Genomic DNA, 22,761 nt, shown 5'->3' with positions numbered 1-22,761 from the left:
GATGCCGGCGACATTGGTCGATGCCGTCGCTCTAGGAATGGATGCGATGGTAGGACGTGCCGCGGGTCGACACAGGGGGGGGGGCGACCAGCGTCGAGGTGATGCGGAGGCCAACGGCGAGGAGGAGCGGAACGAAGATGGAGAGAACGAAAAGGAGTGAGGGGGTGAGGGAGTGAGGGAGTGGCAGGCGTCAAGACGTTGCCATGGGGGAAGGGGAGAAACAGCTGGGTGGGTGAAGGAATTAATAGTGACGAGCTATGACACGGCAAGGGTAGCAGGTAGGCCGCATCATGAGTAAATAAAACAAAAAAAATGCACCGTACAGACACCGCAAGTAAGTACAGTAGGTACCGTGGCCAAGCAACTCGGCTGGCGGAGAATAACGGAGCAGGCTGACAGCTGGGGATCCCGTGTGGGAGAGCGTCCGGGCCCGAGGAACGATGCGAGGATGCGAGGATGCGAGGGTGCGAGGGTGCGAGGGTGCGAGGGTGCGAGGATATGGTGGGGGCCCGTTGGTCCAAGTCACAATAGTACGGGTACGGGAGGTCCGTACGGAGCACACAAGCTCTTGCGCGCACCAATAGCTGCGGCAAGCGCACTGGGCTAGCACCACCACTGGGCAGTCACGACGGGAGGATCAGCGTCCGGGGGGGGGCGCGGCGCACGAGCCACGAGCCACAAGGGACGCGAAGGGAAAGGACGAGGTGGCAAGGGAAGGGGGCTCGGTTCGTTCATTCGTTCATTCGTTTGCTCGTCGTTCCTTCATGCCGCACATTCGATCATCATTCGTTCCTTCCTTCGTTCCTGCTCTCGCTAAATCTGATGCGACGCCGCGGTTCGCAAACCTTAAAGGTTAAAGCATCAGTTGGCGCGCCGGAGGGCAGGCACTGCCCTTACACCTGCCACACCGCCAGCGCCATATCGGCAGGTGCGCTGTACATGTATTAACAGCCTGGAGAGGATGGAACCGGGTCGCGGCTGCGGTGCGTGCAGCCACACGAACTTCCGTCAATTGCTCCATGTACTCTATACAGGTACTCTGTACTGCTTGTAGGGGCATTACATGTATTGAGTACTTGCCACGGCATGCTGTGTCGGTGCCGTCCTACCAAGTATCCGTGCATGTACGGAGTACGGAGTATTGCTGCACGTGCTTGCACCGTAATGCGGGAAGCGCCGGTGTACTTACAGTAAGTAGTTGTGTACCTAGATGTACTCCAAACGGAATGCCTTCATTAGGCTTAATACTACCTAATAGGTAGTTGCACAGCCAGCTACGTTGTAGATACTTGTACGGAGTATTCGGTATTACTGTACGGAGTACTTACTCCGTTCAGGTAAATACCTGCACCTGCATGTACTGTACTTGCTAACATAAGTACTTACACTGCACCTTTCTTGGCAGTCCGTGATAAATGGCAATTCCTTTGTGCAATTAAAAATGCACACGTAGCGTGCGAGTACGAGTACGAGTACGATTACGAGGGAAACGACGGACAGAACTGGGTGAGTCCCGTCATCGCTGTAAGTAATCCGTACGGAGTTCAATGTGATGCATACTACCTAGTACGGAATACGGGGTACCTGCGGTTGTTTTAGGGGCGCCTGCCCAATCTTTCGGCGCAAAACGCGTGCATGCCGAGATAGCGACCGAGGAGTAACGCGTCCACCAAGCATCCAGTCGTCGAAGCCAACAGTGTACGTACTAATCGAGGCTCCCCACCAACCGAAGCCCTGTCACTCAGCGTTCTTGGCCGTGTGTTTTCTGCATCCGTAGCCTGCATACCAACGCCGTGGCGTTCACTCCTACACGTCCGGGTGTGCGTGGCCTCGCCTCGTCCGCTCCGCAACTCCATTCTGCCTCTCGTGCCATTCCGACGAGCACGATGTGAACGGGTGTGCTCCGTAGTCATGGCTCAACTAGCTGTTGAGTCATGACTGTGTGGGACCTTCGTTCGCCACCGGCACAGCCAAAGCCCCTGTGCCCCCCCCCCGGACCACCGTACATACTTAGTACCTAGTACCTAGTACTGTAGTACGCTGACCGACCGCTAGTGGGTACCTGGAACCACTGTGGTATGTACCGTTCAGGTGGCGAGTACCTATCTTCGAGTACTTGCCTGGCAGGAACCTAGCGTTTGGGTACCGCGGGCTGTTGTACCTGCCCGGGATTCGGTACGTCATGGTACCAGAACACTTGCCTGACACCTCACCTCCGTCAGAGTGACTCCCATCAACGTGCAAATGCTCCGCAGTAATTACTCCGTCCTTACATGTACATCCACACGTGCGGCGCGGTGCACCACTACCCAAGTATAAACTTCTAGCGTCCGTATCGCCACCTGCACCCCCGTTTCGGGGTTTTCGAACTGCCCGATAACCCGCCCAAGGCCAAGCCCAGCTAGCCGCTGATGCTGTGGGCGTGGGACAGGTGCTATGAAACAAAGGATTCGCCACCTTGCCATTCACTATGGCCGTGTACGGTAAACAAACAGCCAACGCGCGGACGCAACCAAGGCTAGCGAAGTGTGCTTTCATTTTGGCTCACACTTGTCCGTGCAGTATTACACCGACTTCTACGTATTTACTATGTGCACATGTGCCGTGCAGCACGACTACAGCATACACACGCACATGTACGTTCTCCAACACTAATTAATGCTGTACGTGCCTCTGAGGCTTTGTGTTCGCATCACCAGCATCGCATCGCATCGCATCGCATCGCACTCTGGCCAGCGCGCACGCCTGCAGCTGCGGGCTCGTCTCGTCCATGCACGCGGGCAAGCTGCCCGTTTTTCCCGATACGTGGCATTCACACACTTGCGCCGTCCCCGCATAAGTACGCTTATGTGTAAGAGTGCCAACCCGATACCGATATTCTCGGACCTACACCCCCCTCTCCTGCACTTTCACTTGTAACTAAGCGTGTTCATCGTCGAGACCCCTGTTTCGGCAGCTCATCCTGCCGGTCTGCCGTCTCCGCCATCGTCGGTCACGCAAACAACGACGATGACTCTGCCGTCAGGGGGTACGACTGCAGCACCACAGGATGCTAAGACTGCTCTCCGTACCGACCCCACAAGTGCGGACGCGTGCTGCTGCCACGTAGCTGGCCAATAAGCCAGAAAGACCGAAGATTGTCGTCGCCTCCGACGTCGTCGCGGTGCATCGTGCTGCTGACGGGTTCCGCACCGCCTCGTCGCACCGCCCGCTGCCCCCGCCCAGAATCCGCTCCGCTCCGCTCAGTTCCGATCCGCTCCGCTCCGCATCGTCCTCCGCGTCTTCCTCCGCATCTGCCCTTCGATCCATCCATGCCGATCCAATCTCGACCAAATACAAGGACACATCTCAACTATCCATGGCTCGCAAACCTCATGCAATCACAGTAGTGCCGCTGTTATACAATGTAGTGCTAGGTGAATAGTCCCTCGCCATGGTACCTTGGTCCATATGAAGCATACTTCCGACTCTGCCTATACGTACTGCCTGCTGAAATTTGGGCATCCGTATGGTGTACTGTACTCTTTGGTGTCATGAAAGTATGCCAGTATTTATACTAGCAAGTCTCTTATACTACCCATGAGTTGTTTTTGACAGAGTCCTTCGAGAGATAGTGTCTCCTCCGCTCTTTGTATGTCGTAAGCACGTACTGCGTATGCCTTCGTGTTACTACTTACACCTTGCATCAGAACGAGGCCCAACCACACGTGACCAGTAGAGCACAAGTAATCTATTGTTCTCCTATTCTACCCCATCACCAAACAAGTCATCCACATGTCCTTGGGTCAACCATGAGCGAAAAACAAACAATTACGGGAAGTTACGTGTGCATCGTGCGGGACGGCTCCAACCGCAAGTTAGTCGACATTAGTGTCTGCGCGCAAAGCCTCAGCATTACTAATGGTGACTTTCTGCAGTAAACCTCCTGTACACCAACCACACTAACGATCATGCGTGTACCGTCAATTCTCTCGGCTCTCTCGCAAAGGAGCTGAGAGGTGAATGGTGCCACACAGGCAGGAGTGGGCACAAGTCCTACGCCTATGACCTTGTGCTTCGCCCCAGTGTCACTCAGACATCACATCGTAGAAGCAAGCCAATACGCCAACGGCCATCCTAGTGGCCGCGCAGCCATCGACACCTCAGCCCCTGCCGTCCGTTCAGACCCGGTGAAAGTCTCCATCTTCCGTGAACATCGGTGTTGTGACACCCAGCTTCATCGTGAGTAAAATCAACATCAGTCAGTCAGTAGACGGTCCAGGTCCAGTTGGGCTGAATCCCCCAGCGTTTTTCGATGCATATACTCTGTTGTTGTTGTTGGTGTTGCTGCTGCTGTTGCGTACCCGGGCACATGTACCTGTCAAGGCGAGCAGGCCTGTTAGCCACCAAGCACGTCACTGTTGGGGAGCGTATTGATCGCCCAGGGCGTATAGGAAAGAGTCATATGCCGACGCTGACGTTATATCTGGCCATCTCTGGCCTTTGTTTGGGCATGCAGATAGTATGGTACACTCCGAATTCGTAACATGATCCAACAAGCCGTTTGCCCCAGCCCTTTCATGCAATCATCCAAAATCACCCGCTTCCCTTCATCCGGCAGCCTGGATCCGTGTCAATGTACAAGTCTGCCGTGCCGCGTCCGACCATGTGCGACGACGTAACGGAGCAGAACAGTGGCGTGGAAGGAAAAAGGCCCCTTCCTCCTCCCAAAAGGCTATGGTATAATCCGATGGTATAATGGTATCCGGCCGTCGAGTGGAACCGTCGTGATGGCGGCGCAATAATGAGAAAAGTAAGAAAGAGGGAAGAAAGGGAAGAAAAGTCGGCAGTGGTATAAGTACAAGAATGTGCCGCAAACGGGCGTCGAGGCGAGCGAAGCTTGCGCGCGGCCCGTCACCAGCTGTGGGTGGGTGGGTTTTTGGCCGGAGACGAGCAAGGGGGGACGGGTGAGCCGAGCGGTCGAGAGGGTTCCGGACCGTCGCTTCGCACGCCGCATCATCGAGGGCTCAGCGGGCTTTTTCCCGGCCCCTGCCCTCGCTTCAGTCGGCTGAGCTCGTCTTCCAGCCTGCGGCACTTGGTGCGCTCCTCCTATCGTCATGGTTAGCCGTCAATCTCGGACCTCGTCTGCGCCGCGCACGGGGAATCACAGTACGCACCCTCAGGTCCTCCTGAAACTTCTTGCGCTCCTCCCTCATCGTCGCCCTGAACTGCTCGCTGAGCATCGACGCGCCGGCGCCGCGGACCCCTCCGGGGGAGGCCTTCAGCCGCATGCTGTCCAGCTCCTCCTGCAGTTTGGCCACCCTCTCGCTCGACTTGCCCACATCGACCTCGAGCGCGGCCTTGGCCATCAGCGCCTCGTCGAGCTTCGTCTCGAGGTCGAGCTTCTCGCGCTCGGCCCCGATGGTTTCCTTGGTGATGCCTTCGAGCTCGCCGACCGTCTCGCCGAGCTCCTTCTTGAGCCTCTCCACCTGGTTCTGCAGTTTGACGATGTCGCCGCCGTTCTTGACCGCGGCGACGTCGGCCGCCCGCTCTGCACGCGTTCCATATGCGCCGTCCAGCTCGGCCTTGGCGATGGTCGCCTCGGTTTTCAGCTCGGCCAGCGTCATCTTGAGGAGGTCCATCTCGTCCTCCTTGCCCTTGATCGCCTTGGCGCTCGCCTCCAGCTTCACCGTCTTCTCCCCCAATTCTTTGCCTAAATTTCGGGCATTCTCCTCCGCCGCCGTCTTCTGCCGTCGCAGGCCGGTGATTTCCGTCTCCAGCTTCGTGAGCTTCTCGCCCGAACCGCCGCTCTGGCTCTCGGCCGCCGCGAGGCTGCTCTGGGCGTCGCGAAGCTTCGTCTCGAGGGTGTTGATCTTTGCATCGCGATCTTGCAGCTGCGTCTGCATGCTCTCCGTCGCGCTGGCGGCGCCTCTGGACCTCTCGAGGTCCTGTCGCGCCTTGGACAGCATCGTCTGGGCCTCGGTCGATTCGCTCTCGGCCTTGGCCAACCGCTGCCGGCATTGGTCCGTTTCCTCCCGGAGCCGGTCGAGCTCCACGTCCTTCTCGGCGTCGGATTTGTTGTTCAGTTCGCGCTGCTGCTTTATCTGCCGCTTGAGCACGTATTTCTGGTCCTTGAGCGTCGACGCTTGCGACTGCAACCATTGCACCCTCGTGGCGAAGGAGGAGATGGAGTAGGACTCGGTCGTGTTGAACGCCTCGTCCTCGGACATGTCATCCTCGTCCGACGCCCCCTTGTCGCCCCGCGTTCTCCGGCGCTCGTCCTTGCGCCTCTTGGTCTCCTTGAAGCCGTTCTGTATGCTGTTCCAGAGGTCCGTGAGCACCGGGCCCGTCTCGGCACCGTCGCCCTTCGACGGCCCTCCGAGCCGTGAGCCGGCGAGGCGGAGCGAGTCCTCGAGGTAGCCGAACTGACGCTGCATCTCGTTTTCCGGAGGAATCGGCTCCGGCGTGTAGTGGGGGTCCGAATGCATCAGCAGGTCCCTCAGTTGCAGGTTCAACGAGTATATTCTCTCCCCAACCTCCCTGCCCCCGGCGAAGGAGTCCTGCTCCGCCTGAACGGCGACCAAGCCGCTTTCGAGGTATTCCACTTGGCTCTTCAGCAGCTCGGCAAGCCTGTCATCCTGCGCCGCCGTGACGGCAGGCGGATCCAGGTACGCCTTGTTGACTTCCGGGTTGAACTTGACGATGGTCTCGCGAAGATGCGTGTTCAAGCCTTGGAGTTTCTTGATGAGCATGTCCGTTTGGCCCCGCAGCTGCATGTTTTCTTCCCGCACGCGGTCGACTTCTCCGCGCAACTGGTTCTGCTCCCGGATGGGCGACTTCATCGGTATCTCGATCGGGTTCTTCCTCGCTTGGGCCCTCGCCTGAACGCCGTCGAGGGACTCCAACTGATACAGGCTCGGGTCGTCGGCGTAGTTTTCGTCCGACGCCTGCTCGAGGCTGTTTCTGCTCTGCGTGTAGGTGTAGAGGCTCTCGGGGCTGCCGGGGATGCCTTGGATGGGCTGGCCATCCAAGCCTTGGCCTTTCTTCCTCGACGCCTTGTGGGTGAGCTGAAGGACGCCGGCGGTGTGCTCGAGAAGTCGCCGTTGAGGAATCATCAGTCGCTTCTCCAAGTTGAACAATTCGGCCGCCAGTCCCTCGCACTTCCGTTCGCACGACGCCATCTCCTTTTCGGCCTCGATCGAGTTGGCGTCGCCCGGCCGCGACAGCTTGAACATGGAGACGGCGGCATCGCGGTATTTCGATTGGATGGCCAGGTTTTTCTTCGTCGACTCGACTCTTTGCAGGAGGAGCTGGGACTCCTTCTTCAGCTCATCGACGTCTTCCTGCGTCAGGACCTCGAAGCCCTTGCTGTCGGAGAGCGCCGTCTCGGTGAGAAGGTGGATCTGTATAGGGTCTTTGAGGTCGACGACGCCTGATTTCTGCCCCAGATTCGGGTTCGCCTGCGGCACGTTGGTTTAGGATACGAGAACGGAGTGGCACGACGGCACGACGGCCGCTGTTCATCGGACGGGTCACTCACAAGGGCGTACTGAGGCGTGGCCTTGTCGAACAGGTTGGGCGCATCTCTCCTGTACCCATCCAGCGTGATCTTGCTATCAGTACCCGACGAACTCCGGCGGGGTAGTTTGGAGGCCCCGTAGCCGTTCATGGTGGCAAGCGCGTCCTCCGGTAACGCCCCGTCACGTCACGTCCGTCGTTTTCATAAACACATTAGACAAGAATGGGATGCGGCCGTAATGTTCGACGTTCGAACGATGGGATATTCGCGGTCGACGACGAGGGCAGGGCGGTCGACCGGCCGACGTTTGTCGATTCGTGTGCTCGAGCCGCGCGTTTGTCTCGATCGGCGCCCTCCGCGGTTCGGTCGGTCGCGGGAAGGGCAAGATCCAAAAAAGAAGCGAGAAGAGAAAGAGGCGAGACGGGCATTTACTTGCAGATATCCAGAAATGAGGGACGTAGGCCGTGCAGACGGAGAAGAGAAAACATGAAACGTGCGCTTTGGTGTGTGGTGAGAGGAGCGGGAAAAGGAGGCGACGAGAATTAAACGAGTAAGGCGAGAAGACGATTCGTGGTCAGCAGTCAGCGGAGAGGCTGGCTGGTGACTGACTCCGAAAGTCTGGTACCAACCAGTGATTGTCTAGTTGGACTCCGTACACAAGTACACAATGTTTGCAGGTACGAAGCAGTACCTGCATCGTGGTTAAGAATATTACCCTGTTGAAGTACCAAGCAGGTACCTACTAGTACGTACAAGCAAGTAGCGTCCAATTACGCTACTCGTGAGTTGTTGGTAGGCTAGGGCGTACGGTGCAGTACTTAAGTACAACTAAGTATGTATCAGTACGGAAGGTACTCCGTACTGGGCATCAAGTACCAGATACCCCTAGGCCAGTACTTACTTACAGTACCTACAAGTAGTACTGTAGGTACCACCTAAGGGAGGGGTGCATAGGTAGGGATACTTCAAGATGCTCTGATAGACCCCACTCCGGAGTACTGTACTGTACTGTACTGTACTTAGGTACCACCAGCAGGACTTTGAGCAGATATATTTTTTGACTTGCTTTAGTAGTAAGTATACTACTACTTACATGAGCCGTAATTCCTCCGTGCCTAACACTTGAATGCAGGTACTTGTCCACAGAGAGGATTGGGCCAATCCGACGCCCTGAAGTAATTCATGAGTAAAGTTAAGTATGCGGAGTATTACTCCGTACTGCGTACTTAATTCCCTTGTAGTACCTAAGTACGTACTACATACTTAAGCGGTACGAATACGTTATTGGTATGGATACGGTGTGCTGTACGGAGTACAGTACTCCATATTAGTTGCCGTACCCTTCCCTCCAGCCTGCACCATGCTATAATACCAGGGTGATAGAACCAAGGTGGCAGGGAAGCGAGTACAAGTACTATGGAATACTTGCGCGAGAAAGTGCTTGCTTATAGAGAAAAATAATACTGTAAGTACATGTTATGAGGGTGCATCGATTGTTCGGGAACACAATTTATCATCGTGCTCGACTTCGGCGTACACACAGTGCAGTACTTGTACGGTATAGCGTTAGAATCTTCTCCACACGAATCGCCGCGGCGTGTAGGCAGTTGCCGAGGTGACTCCCGGTGTTGCGTCTCCGTCACCAGTCGTCCCAGGTCCGCATGAAGTTCAGAAATAGGAGCGATCGATTGCGATCTGCAGGAGCGTGTGTGGTCCATGGTAGCCCATCGTGGGTTTCTTTATTCGTTTTTATGTTCTTCCTTGTTGCTCCAGTGGCTTATCAACTCTCTCCCTGCACTGGAGCGTGCCCAGCTGCACTGTGGTGAATACCTTTTTTTCCGTCGTAGTATTATACATGTACGGAGTACTTCGTACTCACATTGCATGCACAATAATTTCGTGCCACCACTGGTAGGCAGGCACATGGATGGCCCACGTTCGTTCACTGCATTCATTCCACGAAATGGCCGAACCGACATTGATGATGCCTATCTCCATCTGTATTGTGTGCATTCATTAGAATAACATGTTTTGTACTCCGTAGCCCGCAGCTCTTTTTCTGCTAGTACGGTGGAAATTTAGTCCCGTTTGCACGTCGAGGGACTAGGAATTCACACTCATGTACGGCCCCGGCGCGCTTCGCCCCTTCACGACGGAAAACAACCGCTCGAACGTACAATTAGGCTATCGGCATAATGTTGTTGGCGAGATCCTCCCTTGACGACTACGATTGGTAGTGCAGCAATAATTACAGTGTACGCCCAAAAAAAAAAAGGCTGTGGCCAGCACTTGGCAATTTTGTGTCGAGGATAGGACGCGTACTCTGTAGTGATCGCGCGTTTGGAATCAGCCCGTATTATTACTACACGACATGTAATTGCGGAGTACGTGCGCATCCATGGTTCGCCGCGGGCAATGTTTGATTGCTCCGCCACGTCGCAGTTTGAAAGAAATTCAACCACGGACCGGCTTCGTGTCACCTGAAACGCCCACCCCCAAGTCTATGCCGTACCTGTACCGTATACGAAAAGTGTATGCGACGCGTGTCGTGCTACAATGCTTCGCGGAACTGGTCAACAATCTGCTGCCGCAGCGGTCTTCTTTCCGTTAAGGAAGCGTCGGCTTGGCCTTGGACGCCGGTAGAGACGCCGGCGGCCAACGTCTCGACCTCGAGTCTCCTTCGCAGGCCGTCAAACTCGGCGCTTCGTCGCTGCGAGCTGAGGCCGACCATCCAGCCGGGGAGTCGCCATGCGACGAGCGGGGCGGGGAGCACGCCGCCCCTCCAGGCGTGGCCGACGAGCCAGCCTGCGGCGGCGCCGACGATGGAGCCAGGCCACTGCAGGAGGGAGAGGTGAAAGGCGATGATGTACTGGTACGACTTGTCGGAGAAGGTCAAGCCGGAGAAGGGTTCGCTCGTCGGCGGCGCCTGGGAGGTGGCCACCTGGTACTTGTACATGTGCGGAACCATGGCGTAGAACTGGGCGAGGACGGCGAAGATGACGGGCGTCGGACCAGCCGGCACGTAGTTGAAGAGGCCTGGCCACAGCGGGCGCAGGACGGCCATGATCAGGGGGGGCACGACGGCGGTGAGGAGAAAGGCGATGACGAGGAATGACTGGTGATGACGGACGATCATAAGCCTTCGGATAAACCCTCATGGCGCCGCGACACGGGCCTTGGGTTCACTCACCGCGTACTTCCGGGGCCCCCAGAACCTCTCGACGACTCGGAGATTGTACAACGACATGGCGGCGAAGAGCACCTCGGCCGAGTTGGTGTAGCACAGCTGATACGCCAGGAGGCGCCAGAGTTGCCGGTATCGCCAGAGGTGGGTGTCGATGAGAATGTAGAAGTAATGCTTGATGTCGAGCATGCTCGCGGCGATCGAGGCCGAAACGAGCCCCAAGACCGCGAGCCGCGTGACGGGAGCGTGAGTGAAGGTCATTGCTGCAAGCCGTCTCAGAAGCTTTGTTGCATGGTTGGGCGTGCTATCGCGGCTCCCAGAGCATCGAATGAGCTGGCCGTGTGGGCGTACGTGAGCTTGCTCTGCCCATAGTCGGAATCTGAGCCTGGCGGCGAAGGTGGCATCATGCATGGGATGACGAGGTGTCACGTGCGGCCATGAACCGCTTAACAACTCGACTCGAGCTTGGGCTCAACTCCGTCCAAAGCCAGCACAGCCAGCACGGGACTTCGCGCGCTTGATTCCAGCATTAGATGCGAAATACGCTCCGGACCGTACTTGCACTCGTGCTCGGAGCGGAACGAGTACGTTTTCCCCTTGTCGATTGACTGTCGTGGAAGCAAACTGAAATCCAGGTGCTCGTAGGTGAGTACTACTTACATAAGTAAGTGTACCTACAGAGTACAGTAGGTGCCTAGTACCTACTTAGGTACCTAAGGTAGTAGGTTAGTAGTAATAGTTGGCATTGCAGCACCAATAGGTGCCCAATTACACTACGGGCACTCGCAGTACAAACAAGGCACTACTTGGAGGCCACTAAACCAAGTGCACGGGATGCTTCTCCTTGCATGTACAGTACTCCGTACATCTAGAATATTACACCCATTTCACAACTTGTCGCTCCACCGCAGGGGACTTGCCTGCATCGGTACAAACTCGTCTCCCTGACGTCGATTAGAACACAGCGTCTATGATTCGTCCCCAAGGTTGGTACTCGCTGTCCTCCATAGCAGTACTACCGACTTGTAATAAAATTTGCAGGCAAAATCCTCGCGATTAGTCCTCCCAATATCTTGGATGCCCCGGCGGCAGCCCATCGAAAGGATGACCCATAGTACATGCATCCTGGTACATGTACACGCAAGAAAGAAGGGGGAAAGTTCTGTGAGGAAACTGGTATCATGGCTGTGCCTCTGCATAAAGTACGGGTTAATAACTTTCCGACATGTATAGAGTACGGGAGTACAAAATAAGTACGAATGCAAAGGCACGGAGTACTGGTACTGGTTGTTGCCGCAACAGTGAGGGGTACCACCTGGAGTGCTAATGCTGGGCCACCAAGTCCGTTGATCAGGTGCCTGCATCCTTCGTCAACACAATCAGCTGCAGAACGCACCGGTTCACTCTCGCAATGCCGCAGCCTCCATTCCCTTCTTCCAGCATGCCTTGATGTTTTCACATGTTCGGTTCATCTTATCGTCTTGCCATTGGTTCCATTCTCGCCGCAATCAACATCCATCAAGAGGACTAATAACGATTCATCTCGGCAAACATACCCTCGGTACGCGGAACAGGGTGCCGCGCAAGCTTCCAGTATCGGCGCAATCACTTCCGCTGCAGCATCAGCGCGACGTCAACCGTTGCCTCTCCCCTCGCTGTTCTCGGGAATATGCCTCTGTCCAATGTGGGCTCGCTCGTCCTGAATCACATCGTCTTCCTCACCCACCTCGTCTACATCAATCTCGCCTTCTCCCATGCCGAACCAAGCCTGCTCGTTGTTCTGTATTTTATGTCCAAGCTGCTGGCCCGTCGCCCCGAGGACATCGACCCGGAATCATGGCCTCCTGGTGTCTTCGGATGGTGATGGAGTCTCGCTTCAACTCTGGATCCTGCCCTAGGCCGTCGAATGAGCTCCATCAGCCCGCCGCCGTTCCAACTGCGGCATTTTCTGGCCGATGGAAAGCTTTCCATGACGAATTTGACGCCCTTCATTTGATCATGATGATGACTGCAAGGAGGCACAACCTACGTTTTTGATTCCCTTGGCTCTCAAACTCCCTCTATCGCCTGCGGTTGAAACTCCTTCCAAAGCTTACGACGGTCTGCTGCCGTCTAGGCGGCCAGGTACCATTCGTCGTCCGCTCCTCTCCCTTCCAACCAGCACTCTGGCAATATCTCTTCATTCGAAGCATATCTTTCCTATTAGTCGGGCTTGAATCTGCTATCGGTTTGGCGATGCACAAGCACTGTTCCCGCCTTCGGCAATATCGGCCGCGGCATGCCGTCGACACTTCCACAATGGTGGAATATTTATCGCTCCAACGATGACTCCAACCTCAACTCTCTCACACTGGGCCGCTCTTTGCTATGGGCCTCGTACGCGCCTCGTGGCATGCATACCCTGGCGCCGTCACACCCAACCCGTTTCGTTTCGTTTGTCCCAATGGATGACATATTTCAAGCTTTCCGCATATTTCCCTGTCCCCTCGCGGCCGACATCGCGTTCAAGCATCGAGGTTGGCGTGCAATCCGAAGTGGGCAGGGACTTCAACGACACGTGGGTGGGGAGAGGTGGCTGCAACCTACGAATATAGAGATGCCGTTCGCCTTGCTGCACACGCATAGGCATCGGCTCGTACACCCCTAAACGATGGAGAAGGCTGTCGGAATTACAGGTCATTGATTAGTAGTATGAAAAGCCGGATGATGCATAACGGCCACGTCTCGACCTGCGCCTACTCGATACAGTTCCGCCGAGTAAGCCGCCATGTGAAATTCTCCCGTTCGCCCCCCAAGACCCAGACCAGAGCCGTTGTACGCCCTCGATGCAACAAAATCCTTACCCGGGGCAGTGTGGACGTTGAGAAAAAAAAGAACACGCAAACAAATGCCTGAGCAGCCCGAAAAGCGGCCGCACGTGTCACTAGCCGACGCCATAAAGGCAAGAGCTGGCGGACGTCGCGTGCGAATCGTTCGAGTTCACCTCTGCCAGATGCCGGCAAGCAAGGCTGTCGCAGCAGAGGCCATCGAGCAGCAGCAGATGTCGGTGCCTGCGCCGTTGCTGCGCATGCTCAGGCTGGGCTGGGCTACTTAAAGCTTCGCCTTGGGCGCGTCCTGCTCCGCAGTGGCATCCAGGTTGACCGTCACCTCGCCCGTCTTGTCGCCGTTTCCGAAGAAGATGACTTGGACAGTCAAATCATCCCTATTCATGAAAGGTCAGCTCGTCCCAAACGCGCGGGAGACGAAGCAAAAGGTGCATCGAAAATGACGTACCGGTATCGTCTTGAGAAGGGAGCCGGCAGGGTTAGAAGAGCGCACACTTGCTCGTCGTTCGTGCCGCCGAGCGCGTTGCGCACCAGATGCGTTGCTACGTTCTTGTCCTTGAAGGCGAAGCGATCCTTGGCGTCTGGGTTGATCCCCCACTGCTGGACACGGATCGGCGTCCTCTGCCCGTCCTCCGCGGTACCCTTGCTCTGCTCGACAGGCAGAGGTTTGCTGGTGGAGCCGAATATCTTGGACCACGCGTTCTCCAAATGCGAGCCGGCCGTCTGCGTTTCGATCCACTGGCCGACGAGACCGACAACCTCGTCGTTCGTCAGCATCTCCCATAGGCCGTCGGTGGCCAACACGACAAAGTCACCCTTCTCCGGCTCCATCTTGGTCGTCGTGATAATGGGCTCGGCGGTGACGTACGGTGGAGTCTTGAGCAGAGGAGACGGGCTACGACCGAAGAAGTTGGAGCGCAGCTTTCCAGCAACATCCCGACTCCACTTGTAGACGGCATCACCGAAAGCACGGGACGGTTCCAACCCTCCGAGTATGCGGCCGTTGCGGACCACGTGCTCCTCTCCAGGGTGCTCCTTGCGGAGTCGAGCAGCCTCCTGGGGGTTCCCACCAGTCTGGTCCTCCGACAGCGCCGTCGCCGTCCACTTGCCAGAGGATGCGCGACGGCCCAATACGGCGCGGGAGTCGCCTGTACATGCGACGCGGAGCAGCTTGCTTCTGCTGTCGTAGAATGAAAGCAGGGCGCAGGAACCGGAAAGAGCTGGTTGCAGCAGTTCTGCGGCCACGGCCTTGGAACTCGCCTTGAAAACCTTCTCGACGCTCTTGTGCACTATCTCGTCATCCAAGCGGTTAAAGCCAGTCTTGATCGCCAGGTCAATGGCTTCGGCCGTTGGCGTGTTGCTCTTCGCCGACTTGTAGGTGTCGTTCAGTTCTCGTGCAACGTAGCTTATGAGGCTCTCGCGCAGAGTCGCCGATGTGGTCCAGCCGCTAGAGGAAAGGATGAGTATCATCGCCACTGGCAAAGGACGGCTGCACTCACGAGTGGCCATCGAAGACGCCCCAGAACATCCAGTCGACGTTTCCATCAGCTCCGTCGATCCGACCAGGGACCTCGACAATCTTCTCGGCGTGGTCGTCCTCGATCGGGTCGTTGCTCGAAAGCTGAACGAGGTCGTATCGCGTAACGCCTGGGCCACGGTTCACATGGTACGACTGTTCCAAGCGTCGCATCTTTTGGGTGGCTTGTTCGGGTGTTAGCATCTCGACAATGCGTTGGCCGTCATCGCCTGACTGCTTTAGGATCGGTCCCTCGCCAACGATGGTCCCTTGTCTAATCTCGTCCGCGCCGACGACCAGGACGGTGCGGGTCGGCGCAGGGGCCCCCGTGCCCGTGACAGCTCCCTGAGACGACGTGAAGCTCTGTGAACCAAACGAGGCACCGGGGTTGCTCGATGACGAGTTGTAGGAGTACCAGGCGCCGTATCCGACGACGAGGCTGGAGACGAGGGCGACGGGAAGCCGGCGGAAGTACATGGAGGACCTCAGCTGCACATGGGGGTGCGACGTCTGGGACGAGTGGTTCGAGGGTGACAAGAAGGCGCGTCGTGAGCTTCGCAACGAGATGCGGGAGAGGTTGCGGACTGCGCTGACGTAAATCGAAGTCGTCCGAAACGCTCGAGCGGCGGCTCGATGCATCGGAGCGGCGGATGGTTCCTGGGAGCGACGACAACTGATGGCCGCACAACAATGAGGTCCACAGGGTGCTCCGTACAATTAAGCAAACCGCAAAGCCGCCGCAACGAGTATTGTGATGGCGCGAACGTGAATGACGGCGCTAGGTGGTGAGGTGTGAGAGTCGTTTGGCCGTTTGGAACTTGAAGCCGATCGTTGGAGGTTGGGAGTGGAGACGGAGGAGTGAGTCGTTATTGGCCGCCCAACCCCTCTCGTGAACTCCTCCGATAATCGTGCCGCCAAGCAACTATTGCCTAGTAATAATACTGCCCCAAGCCTATGAAGCACTTACCAAGCAAAAGACGAAACGAGTATCCGTACCGAGTACCTTTTCGTTCTTATGCTCCGTAAAACGGAACACCTCGGTATGGACCTGGTAACTAGAGACGGGGTTGTACAAGCTTAGGAACCTCAATTCCATATACGGCACAAATCAGCAAACACCACTCGCCCATCCACTTACGAATACCTCTCTCACTCATCGTCCACGCGGTACGCTTGAGCGGCGGGCTCGAACCGCGGCTGCGAGACGAATGGCTCAGCAGCACGAGCCGTCGGCAGTGTCCGAGACGGATGGCGTTCGCTCATTCACCGACCAAGACCCCATCTACCAGGCCTTCGATTCCTACCCCTGGGCCAAGGATGAGGCCTTCCTGGTGCATATGCCTCTGCCTTGCCTGTGCTATTCCTCACTCCTTGCTGATGGACGCAGTCTGGACTCGCTGCTATCCTCCAGAACGCGCAAGACTCGCCTGCCGACATCGCCACCCGTGCGCGCATCTTCTACTACGCCCAGCGAATAGGCGTCCAAATCGACTTTGATCGTTACCGAGAATGGCTCGCTCGGCACCCCGATCATCATCCACCCCAAGTTCTACCGCAGAACCATCTCGATCCCTCGAAGCAAACGGAGCAACCACAGGGATCTGCCCTGCCATGGCAGCAAGCAGCTCCCAAGGCGGAGCTTTACCTTGATCGCAAACCTACCTCGGGATCCGCAGACGAAGCCGGCGGGGAGCCGAATTACCCCATGGCCTTCGCCGAGATGCTTCAGCTGCTTCAGGAGGGGAAGACAATCCCTGGCATCAAGCAAATACCCAACACCGTTGCTAGAGACAGGGTAAGTCTTGAAAGCAGTCGAACGCGCCATCCCACCGTCATCCTTTCTTACCTCGTTTTGTAGTCCGTAAAGCCGGTCGGCGCTCGTACAGCGCCCAAAAAGCCGTGGGAAAAGAACGCAGCGGCTGCCATTCCTGAAGCCCATCTCCCCCAATCGCTTGATGAAGACTTCCCGCCGCTCGAAACTGAGGCCTCGGAGACGGCCCAAGAGAGCGCAGCATCGGCTTGCAACGCTCACAGTAACAATGCGCTGTAAAGACAGTGTATATAGACGAAGCATTTCGAATGTCGAACACTTCCCGCGCACATGAGCGAGGCAGCATCACGTACTGTACGGCATGAAAGTTCTTGAAACACGTTGGGGGGTTAGGTATATTTCACTCCGCCTGAGTCGTTAAAGATATGACCTATTGGAAGCAAAATCCAAAGGTGGGATAATAAAACAAGTCGTGTATTAATGAGCCTCGCAGCTACTTGACACAATTAACTTTTCTTCTTTGTCCTGCTTCGGCGTGAGCGTCCCCGGCGTAAAACAAAATACAGTCCTCCGCACGCCTACGGGGCTTTGCTAGCAAACCTGTCTCTCAGCCCCCGCCCATTCGCCCAAAAACAAAGTCATCGCAGATTCGAACTCTGGGCGGTGGGGTCACCACAGCTGAGCGCAGGTCGTCAAGACTCCAGTGGCCGACTGGGCATATGCTGGCCATTATCCATGGAATGGAAGCTCTCCTCATGATTAACAACTGCAGACTCCTCCATATTGCAAAATCCATAACCATGATGTGTCCAATGCACCCAAACTGGCAGTAGCCAGCTGAGCGTAGGATGACGGGTGATCTGTAAATTACGTGCAAGGGGAAATGTTCCTAAGAAGACGTTGACAAATTCTTGTTCCGTCGGCATTCTGATGAGAAACGAGAGGCCAAATCAGAGGGTGCGATCCACAGCCGGCGTGGTAGACGGCGGCGGAGAGACGGCGAGGGCATCCACCTGACTGCGCCCAAATTTGTCAAACCCGTCTTAGCGATAGGTGCCTCCAAATCGTGGTCCCGGTCCCATGCGGCCGCTCATGCCGGGTCCAACACCGGGGCCGGGTCGTGTCGTGACGGCGTGGTTGGTGCACAGCATGCCGACGCGGGAGCCAAACTTGGATCCTCGCAGTGACACCATGTGCTTGCGGATGTGTGCAGCCACCACCTCGCGGTGCTGGGCTGTGGCATTGTTCAGGATCCACTGGACCAAATAGTTGCCATATTGGTCGCTCGCAATGTCGATCAAGGGGATCCGGGTCCTGTCCCTGCGGCCTTCGCACACTCGATCCAGATATCGACCCAAGAAGTCAGTGCCGCCAATCTTCAGGCACTTCTCGACAACCTTGGAGGCGAATTGATCGGTGCTGTACTCAGCCGCGTACCGAATAACGTGATCGATGGCGCGGCTGCGGTCGGGCGGTCCGCCGTGCTCACAGATGTGCTGGATGCACCAGTTTCCGAATTGGCCATGCGCGACAATGTCAATGTTGGCTAGTACTTCTTCAATGCAAGGGCGCTATCGGAGCAGCGTCAACATGGGTCGGTGACGTTGGTAGCTCGGCCAACACCTACCTTGTCCTCCTCGAGACAGTTCTCAAAAATATTCTGGACCACCAAGCTCCCCGTCTCCCCAAGGGCAACCTCGTGCCACATTCCTCGGAGGGCCTCATTGACGTACTTCATGATCTGGGGGGGGGACTCGGTCCAGCGGAGCTCAAAAAGCTTCTGCCACACATGACAGGCGTACCGGTGGATGACAGTTTCCGGGATTCGTCGAAGAAGCTCGTGAACCATGATGGCCTTGTAGTCCTCGGGGACCGAGTCGAACGCCTTCTGCACCACGTGGCAGCCAAAGGGGTCCATGGAAAGGTTCAGCGTGTTTCCCCGAATGGCCTCGGCAATTTTAATGACCTGCTCTGGAGTTCCATGCTCGAAGCAGCGTTGGACGAGAAAATTTCCGAATCGGTTGACCATCAAGGGGTACGCCTGCGCCACGATGGCCTCGACGATTTCGTACTTTTGCTCCGGACTACCGACCTTGAGTTTCTGCTGAAGAAATATGGACGCCTGCTGGTCGTTGTTGCAGACAATCTTATCCACGATGTATTTCCAGTTGGCGCTCACATTCTTGTCCAGCAGGCGACGGTAGTTCAGAGGTTCTGTAGCCGGAAGATAAGTTGGGCCATCCATCGGGATAACCTATCCCATCGTTAGATTGTATCGGCAGGGACCACTTTGGATGAATCATCCACTCACCTCGTTCTTCCAATTTGCCTTGGAGGTGAATTCGGACGCATGAGGGGATAGTGGCGTCCCGACAGGCTGCTGCTGGTATGGAGGATACATACCCATGCCCATGGGCCCGAGGCCAGGGGGTGGGTTCATGGCGGCCGAAGTCATGGGCCCCCCAACAGAGTCAAACTGGGTCACTGGCCCGTTCATGGCCCCAAATCCACCCGTGAACTGGTGCGGAGCACTCAAGCGGTTATCAAAGCGGCTGCCTCGGCCACCGCGGGTGCGCATCAGAGAATCGACATCAGGCGCGAGGCGTTCCCCTCGGTATCCCTCAATGGCGGTGTATGGTTGCGTCGATTCCAGGTAGGCCGGATTGAAGGCGCGGCTTCCGAACCAGTTCGCTGGAGACAGCTCATTGGGCGAGGTTTGGGCACCATTGTTGCCGAAGAGGCCCTTAGGGTTGCCCCAGATGCCGCGAGAGCGATTGAAGGCCGTGGTCGCCGCGGTGTCACTGGCGTCCGACTGGCCATCATCGGCAGTGGCCCACGTCATCTCCCTAGAAGCGGCTGCGGAAGCTCGGGGAAGAACGATTCCATGCGTTTCAGCATCCGCCTTGATCGACCTGGTTTTTGCCAGCTCGTGGTCGAGTTTCGAGATTTGGCTTTGGGCCCGGGCAAGCTGTAGTTTCAGCCTCAGCACCTCGTCGTTATCGACACGGGAGTCGTCTAGAGCCGTGCTGGCAGGGCGCGTGCTAGGAGCTGTGGTCGGGAAGGCGTCCGTGGCGGGCGTGACGGGTAGGGAATTGCTTGAAGCACCGTGTTCCAAAGTTCCCGAGCATGCTTTGTGGGAATCGCTGGCTTCGTCGACCGCAATGATGGTCTCGTTCTGCTGGCCGGTTTCGGTTTGTTGAGCAGTGAGCTTGGCGAGCAATTTATCCATCGGATAAGAGTCCCCCGCCGTGCAAATTTCCTGCGTCTGCTTGTGAGAACGTGTCTGGCCAGTAGTCGGGCTTTGGGGCGGCTGAGCTTATGGCGGTTAGGGGATCATACCTTTTGATTTGCTTGGTTGGCCAGCTTGGAGGTTGACAGAGCCGAAATGTTCGTTGCCATCGAGGAACTCGAGGCGCTCTCCTGATAGTCGCCTTTCGTCAGCAGACGGCAGGCGATTTGGGATAAGAGCATAATAACGGGGGTGATGGGCTTGTGCGGAAACATACGCCGGAATTCCCTGCAGCAGAACTTCGATCATCAACATGCGGGGTGGCGTCCTCATGGAAGGTACTGCTAGAAACGAAGACTCCCTGCCGAGCCGTCGTGGCGCAAGGTTCGGCAGTCGACATGGCAAAAGTCGTGCCCGCTGCGGCTGCAGTTGGACGAGACCGGACGTGTGACAGAGAGAAGAAGCAATATAATGTTCGAGATCACGGAACAAGAAGAGATCAAAGACGGTGGCGGTGTCGGAGTGGTGGGAGTGGTGAGAATGATGGGAACGGTGGTGGTGTGAAACAAGCAAGAGTTTGAAGGGAAAGGAAGAAGCTTGGATCAAAGCAGGCTGGAGAAAGACGACCTCGGCCAATGCAACCGGTCGCAGAGAAGGTGTGGTCTAAAGAGCGGACGGGCAAGAGCTGGCAACTGCGGCAAGCCCCAAGGCTACCCCCGGGTGGCAGGTTAGCCGTACAAGGCAGGATTTACGTCGTCGGCTTCGGGCTCAAGCGAGGTTGGCGATGTAGGAAGGATGATATTTTCCCTCGGGGGAAGGGTGCTGTTCGGAACAGGTAACTCTGGTACGTCAATACTACCCGGAAGTACTGGTACGTAGGTACTGTTTGGGGTTCAATGTGTGCAGGCACGAGAAGTCGCCAACCTCAGTGCTCGCCGCCGGTCAGGTGTCATTTTCTCGCCTAAACAATGCTCGAGCATTGCGATGGCGGGTTTTCAAGGCCAGGTTGCTGCTGCCTGCAACATGATCCATTGCCAGGAAGCCAGTTTGACGGAATGGGCAAACTGCATGTGACTTTTTTGAGCTTCACCGATACTTGATTCCTGCGTCAGGTCAGACGAGACGAGGCCGGTCGTCATTGGGAAGTCAGTCGGACAGGTCAGGTTTCATTGCTGGCACCGAGACGGTCGGCGATTATGTTGCCTAGCCATCATCCCCAGAGCATCCCTATGAGCGTAAAGGCACCCGAAGTGATGGACCCAAGGGACCGCTCTTGAGGTATAACTATGTGATGGGTCGCAACAAGGTGACGTCCCTCGCCAACCCGTCTTGTCCTGCCGTGCAGCCTTTCTTCCCCAGATGATGTCACACACGGCATGCTTGGTCCATGCCAATGGAGGAGTAGAGTATAGATACACCATCTCGTTTGAGGGTCGTCCAAACGGTACCTGTCCCGTCTATCCCTGGGCGTCCCCATCGCCTACTCCTTCTCGCACAGTAAGTCATGTCGAGACTCGATAGGTCGCCCAGTAGTCGCCAAATGCACCGTCACGCAAGGCATCGTCCGTTAGTCGCCGGCACCGAAGGCACGCATCATCGCTTTTTCCCAGCCACCACGACTGCGAACGGCCATTAGCATCGCACACCTCCACATATTCGGACGAGCGTTAACAAACCAGGGGGGGTTCTCTTCTTCTTGGGCGCACTCTTTCCGCGTTGCTTCAGCCTGTAACTTTTGTCAGTATGTGGCCGCTGCAATTGTCTCCAGGTGGTTCGTCGCACTCATCAATATATTCGAAACGATCCTCCTCTGAATTGTCCCAGGTTGCTAGGACGGGTCCAAACTCGCGCTTCACGTCTTTTATGGTTACTGTTTTCCTCGGATAGTAGGCAGCAACAGCAGGTCCCTTTAATCGTTGTCGCAGCACCTTATTGCCCATCCGAATCCCCTCAGGATTATACGTCGTGGCGAAGACTTGGCATTGTGCCTGAGGACAGTAAGCAACAGGATTGGAGCTGGAGGTCTATACGGGTTATCCCTGGAAGATACCTTCATCAAGTCAAGAAGGCGCGCACGGGGAACACTCATTTTGCATGATGGTTCCTGGATGCGTCCGTGGATGCGGTTCTAGGTGTGTAGCTGAAGTTGGTTTTTTGAGGTCAATTGACGTTGGACGACGGAGTACCTCTGAGCTGGTTGGTTGGCTGGGACAAGGTCGGCCACCAGCCACATCCAGGAGGGTGGGTCCAGCGTAATACTGTGGCACTTACGGAGTACTCCGTAAATCGCAACAATTGATACAAGTAATATTTCTTGCACAGTACTGTACAGGACTTGTACCGTAAGTTGTACTGGATACATGCACAGTACAAGTACGGATACGTGCCGATCTGTGCGCATTGAGATGCTAGTAAGTACCTATGTTGTACATGTACTCCCTAGATCCGCTGAACCGCAGCTATGCTACAAGTACTTCGTAAGTACAGCACACCTTCATGACTAACTCGAGTACTTCGGAACCTACTAATAACTGTAGATACTTACCTACAACAAGTTCCATCATCGCTGACAATCCAAAGTTGTTGCACAATATCCTCTTTCACGGGGATGATTGCATGACTCCATACCCATACTACAATCCAGGGTGTAGAAATTGCTATCTACCCAGGAACTTCTCGTACCTATCCATTCTTTCTTTCTTGCAAGTCATTTACGTACATGCGTACGCATCTACAGA

At 56.1% G+C, this 22,761-nt stretch overlaps 5 protein-coding genes across 5 annotated transcripts; 1 reads left to right on the top strand and 4 right to left on the bottom strand.

Moving 5' to 3' along the window:
- Positions 1-4,995: 4,995 nt before the first annotated feature.
- On the bottom strand, positions 4,996-7,648 carry DCS_07748 (involucrin repeat protein; the record flags this gene model as incomplete). The annotated part of the gene is made up of 3 exons (XM_040805032.1): positions 4,996-5,088; positions 5,157-7,439; positions 7,520-7,648. The coding sequence occupies 3 exons, from the start codon at positions 7,646-7,648 to the stop codon at positions 4,996-4,998; spliced, it is 2,505 nt and encodes an 834-aa protein (XP_040655136.1).
- A 2,401-nt stretch (positions 7,649-10,049) lies between these two features.
- Positions 10,050-11,086, bottom strand: DCS_07747 (uncharacterized protein; the record flags this gene model as incomplete). Its single annotated transcript, XM_040805031.1, has 3 exons — positions 10,050-10,613; positions 10,689-10,986; positions 11,034-11,086. 3 exons carry the CDS (start codon positions 11,084-11,086, stop codon positions 10,050-10,052), a joined length of 915 nt encoding a protein of 304 aa, XP_040655135.1.
- Positions 11,087-13,772: 2,686 nt separating this feature from the next.
- DCS_07746 (protein phosphatase 2C) lies at positions 13,773-15,662 on the bottom strand (the record flags this gene model as incomplete). Its single annotated transcript, XM_040805030.1, has 3 exons — positions 13,773-13,884; positions 13,956-14,954; positions 15,007-15,662. 3 exons carry the CDS (start codon positions 15,660-15,662, stop codon positions 13,773-13,775), a joined length of 1,767 nt encoding a protein of 588 aa, XP_040655134.1.
- Positions 15,663-16,038: 376 nt separating this feature from the next.
- DCS_07745 (uncharacterized protein) lies at positions 16,039-17,073 on the top strand (the record flags this gene model as incomplete). Its single annotated transcript, XM_040805029.1, has 4 exons — positions 16,039-16,074; positions 16,136-16,354; positions 16,411-16,818; positions 16,882-17,073. 4 exons carry the CDS (start codon positions 16,039-16,041, stop codon positions 17,071-17,073), a joined length of 855 nt encoding a protein of 284 aa, XP_040655133.1.
- A 764-nt stretch (positions 17,074-17,837) lies between these two features.
- Positions 17,838-20,265, bottom strand: DCS_07744 (Pumilio-family RNA binding repeat protein; the record flags this gene model as incomplete). The annotated part of the gene is made up of 4 exons (XM_040805028.1): positions 17,838-18,365; positions 18,422-19,048; positions 19,106-20,059; positions 20,134-20,265. 4 exons carry the CDS (start codon positions 20,263-20,265, stop codon positions 17,838-17,840), a joined length of 2,241 nt encoding a protein of 746 aa, XP_040655132.1.
- Positions 20,266-22,761: the final 2,496 nt, after the last annotated feature.

This window comes from Drechmeria coniospora, chromosome 03 (genome assembly GCF_001625195.1).
Source record: "Drechmeria coniospora strain ARSEF 6962 chromosome 03, whole genome shotgun sequence".
Taxonomy (NCBI): Eukaryota; Fungi; Ascomycota; class Sordariomycetes; order Hypocreales; family Ophiocordycipitaceae; genus Drechmeria; species Drechmeria coniospora.
This window is presented reverse-complemented; position numbering and strand designations above follow the sequence as displayed.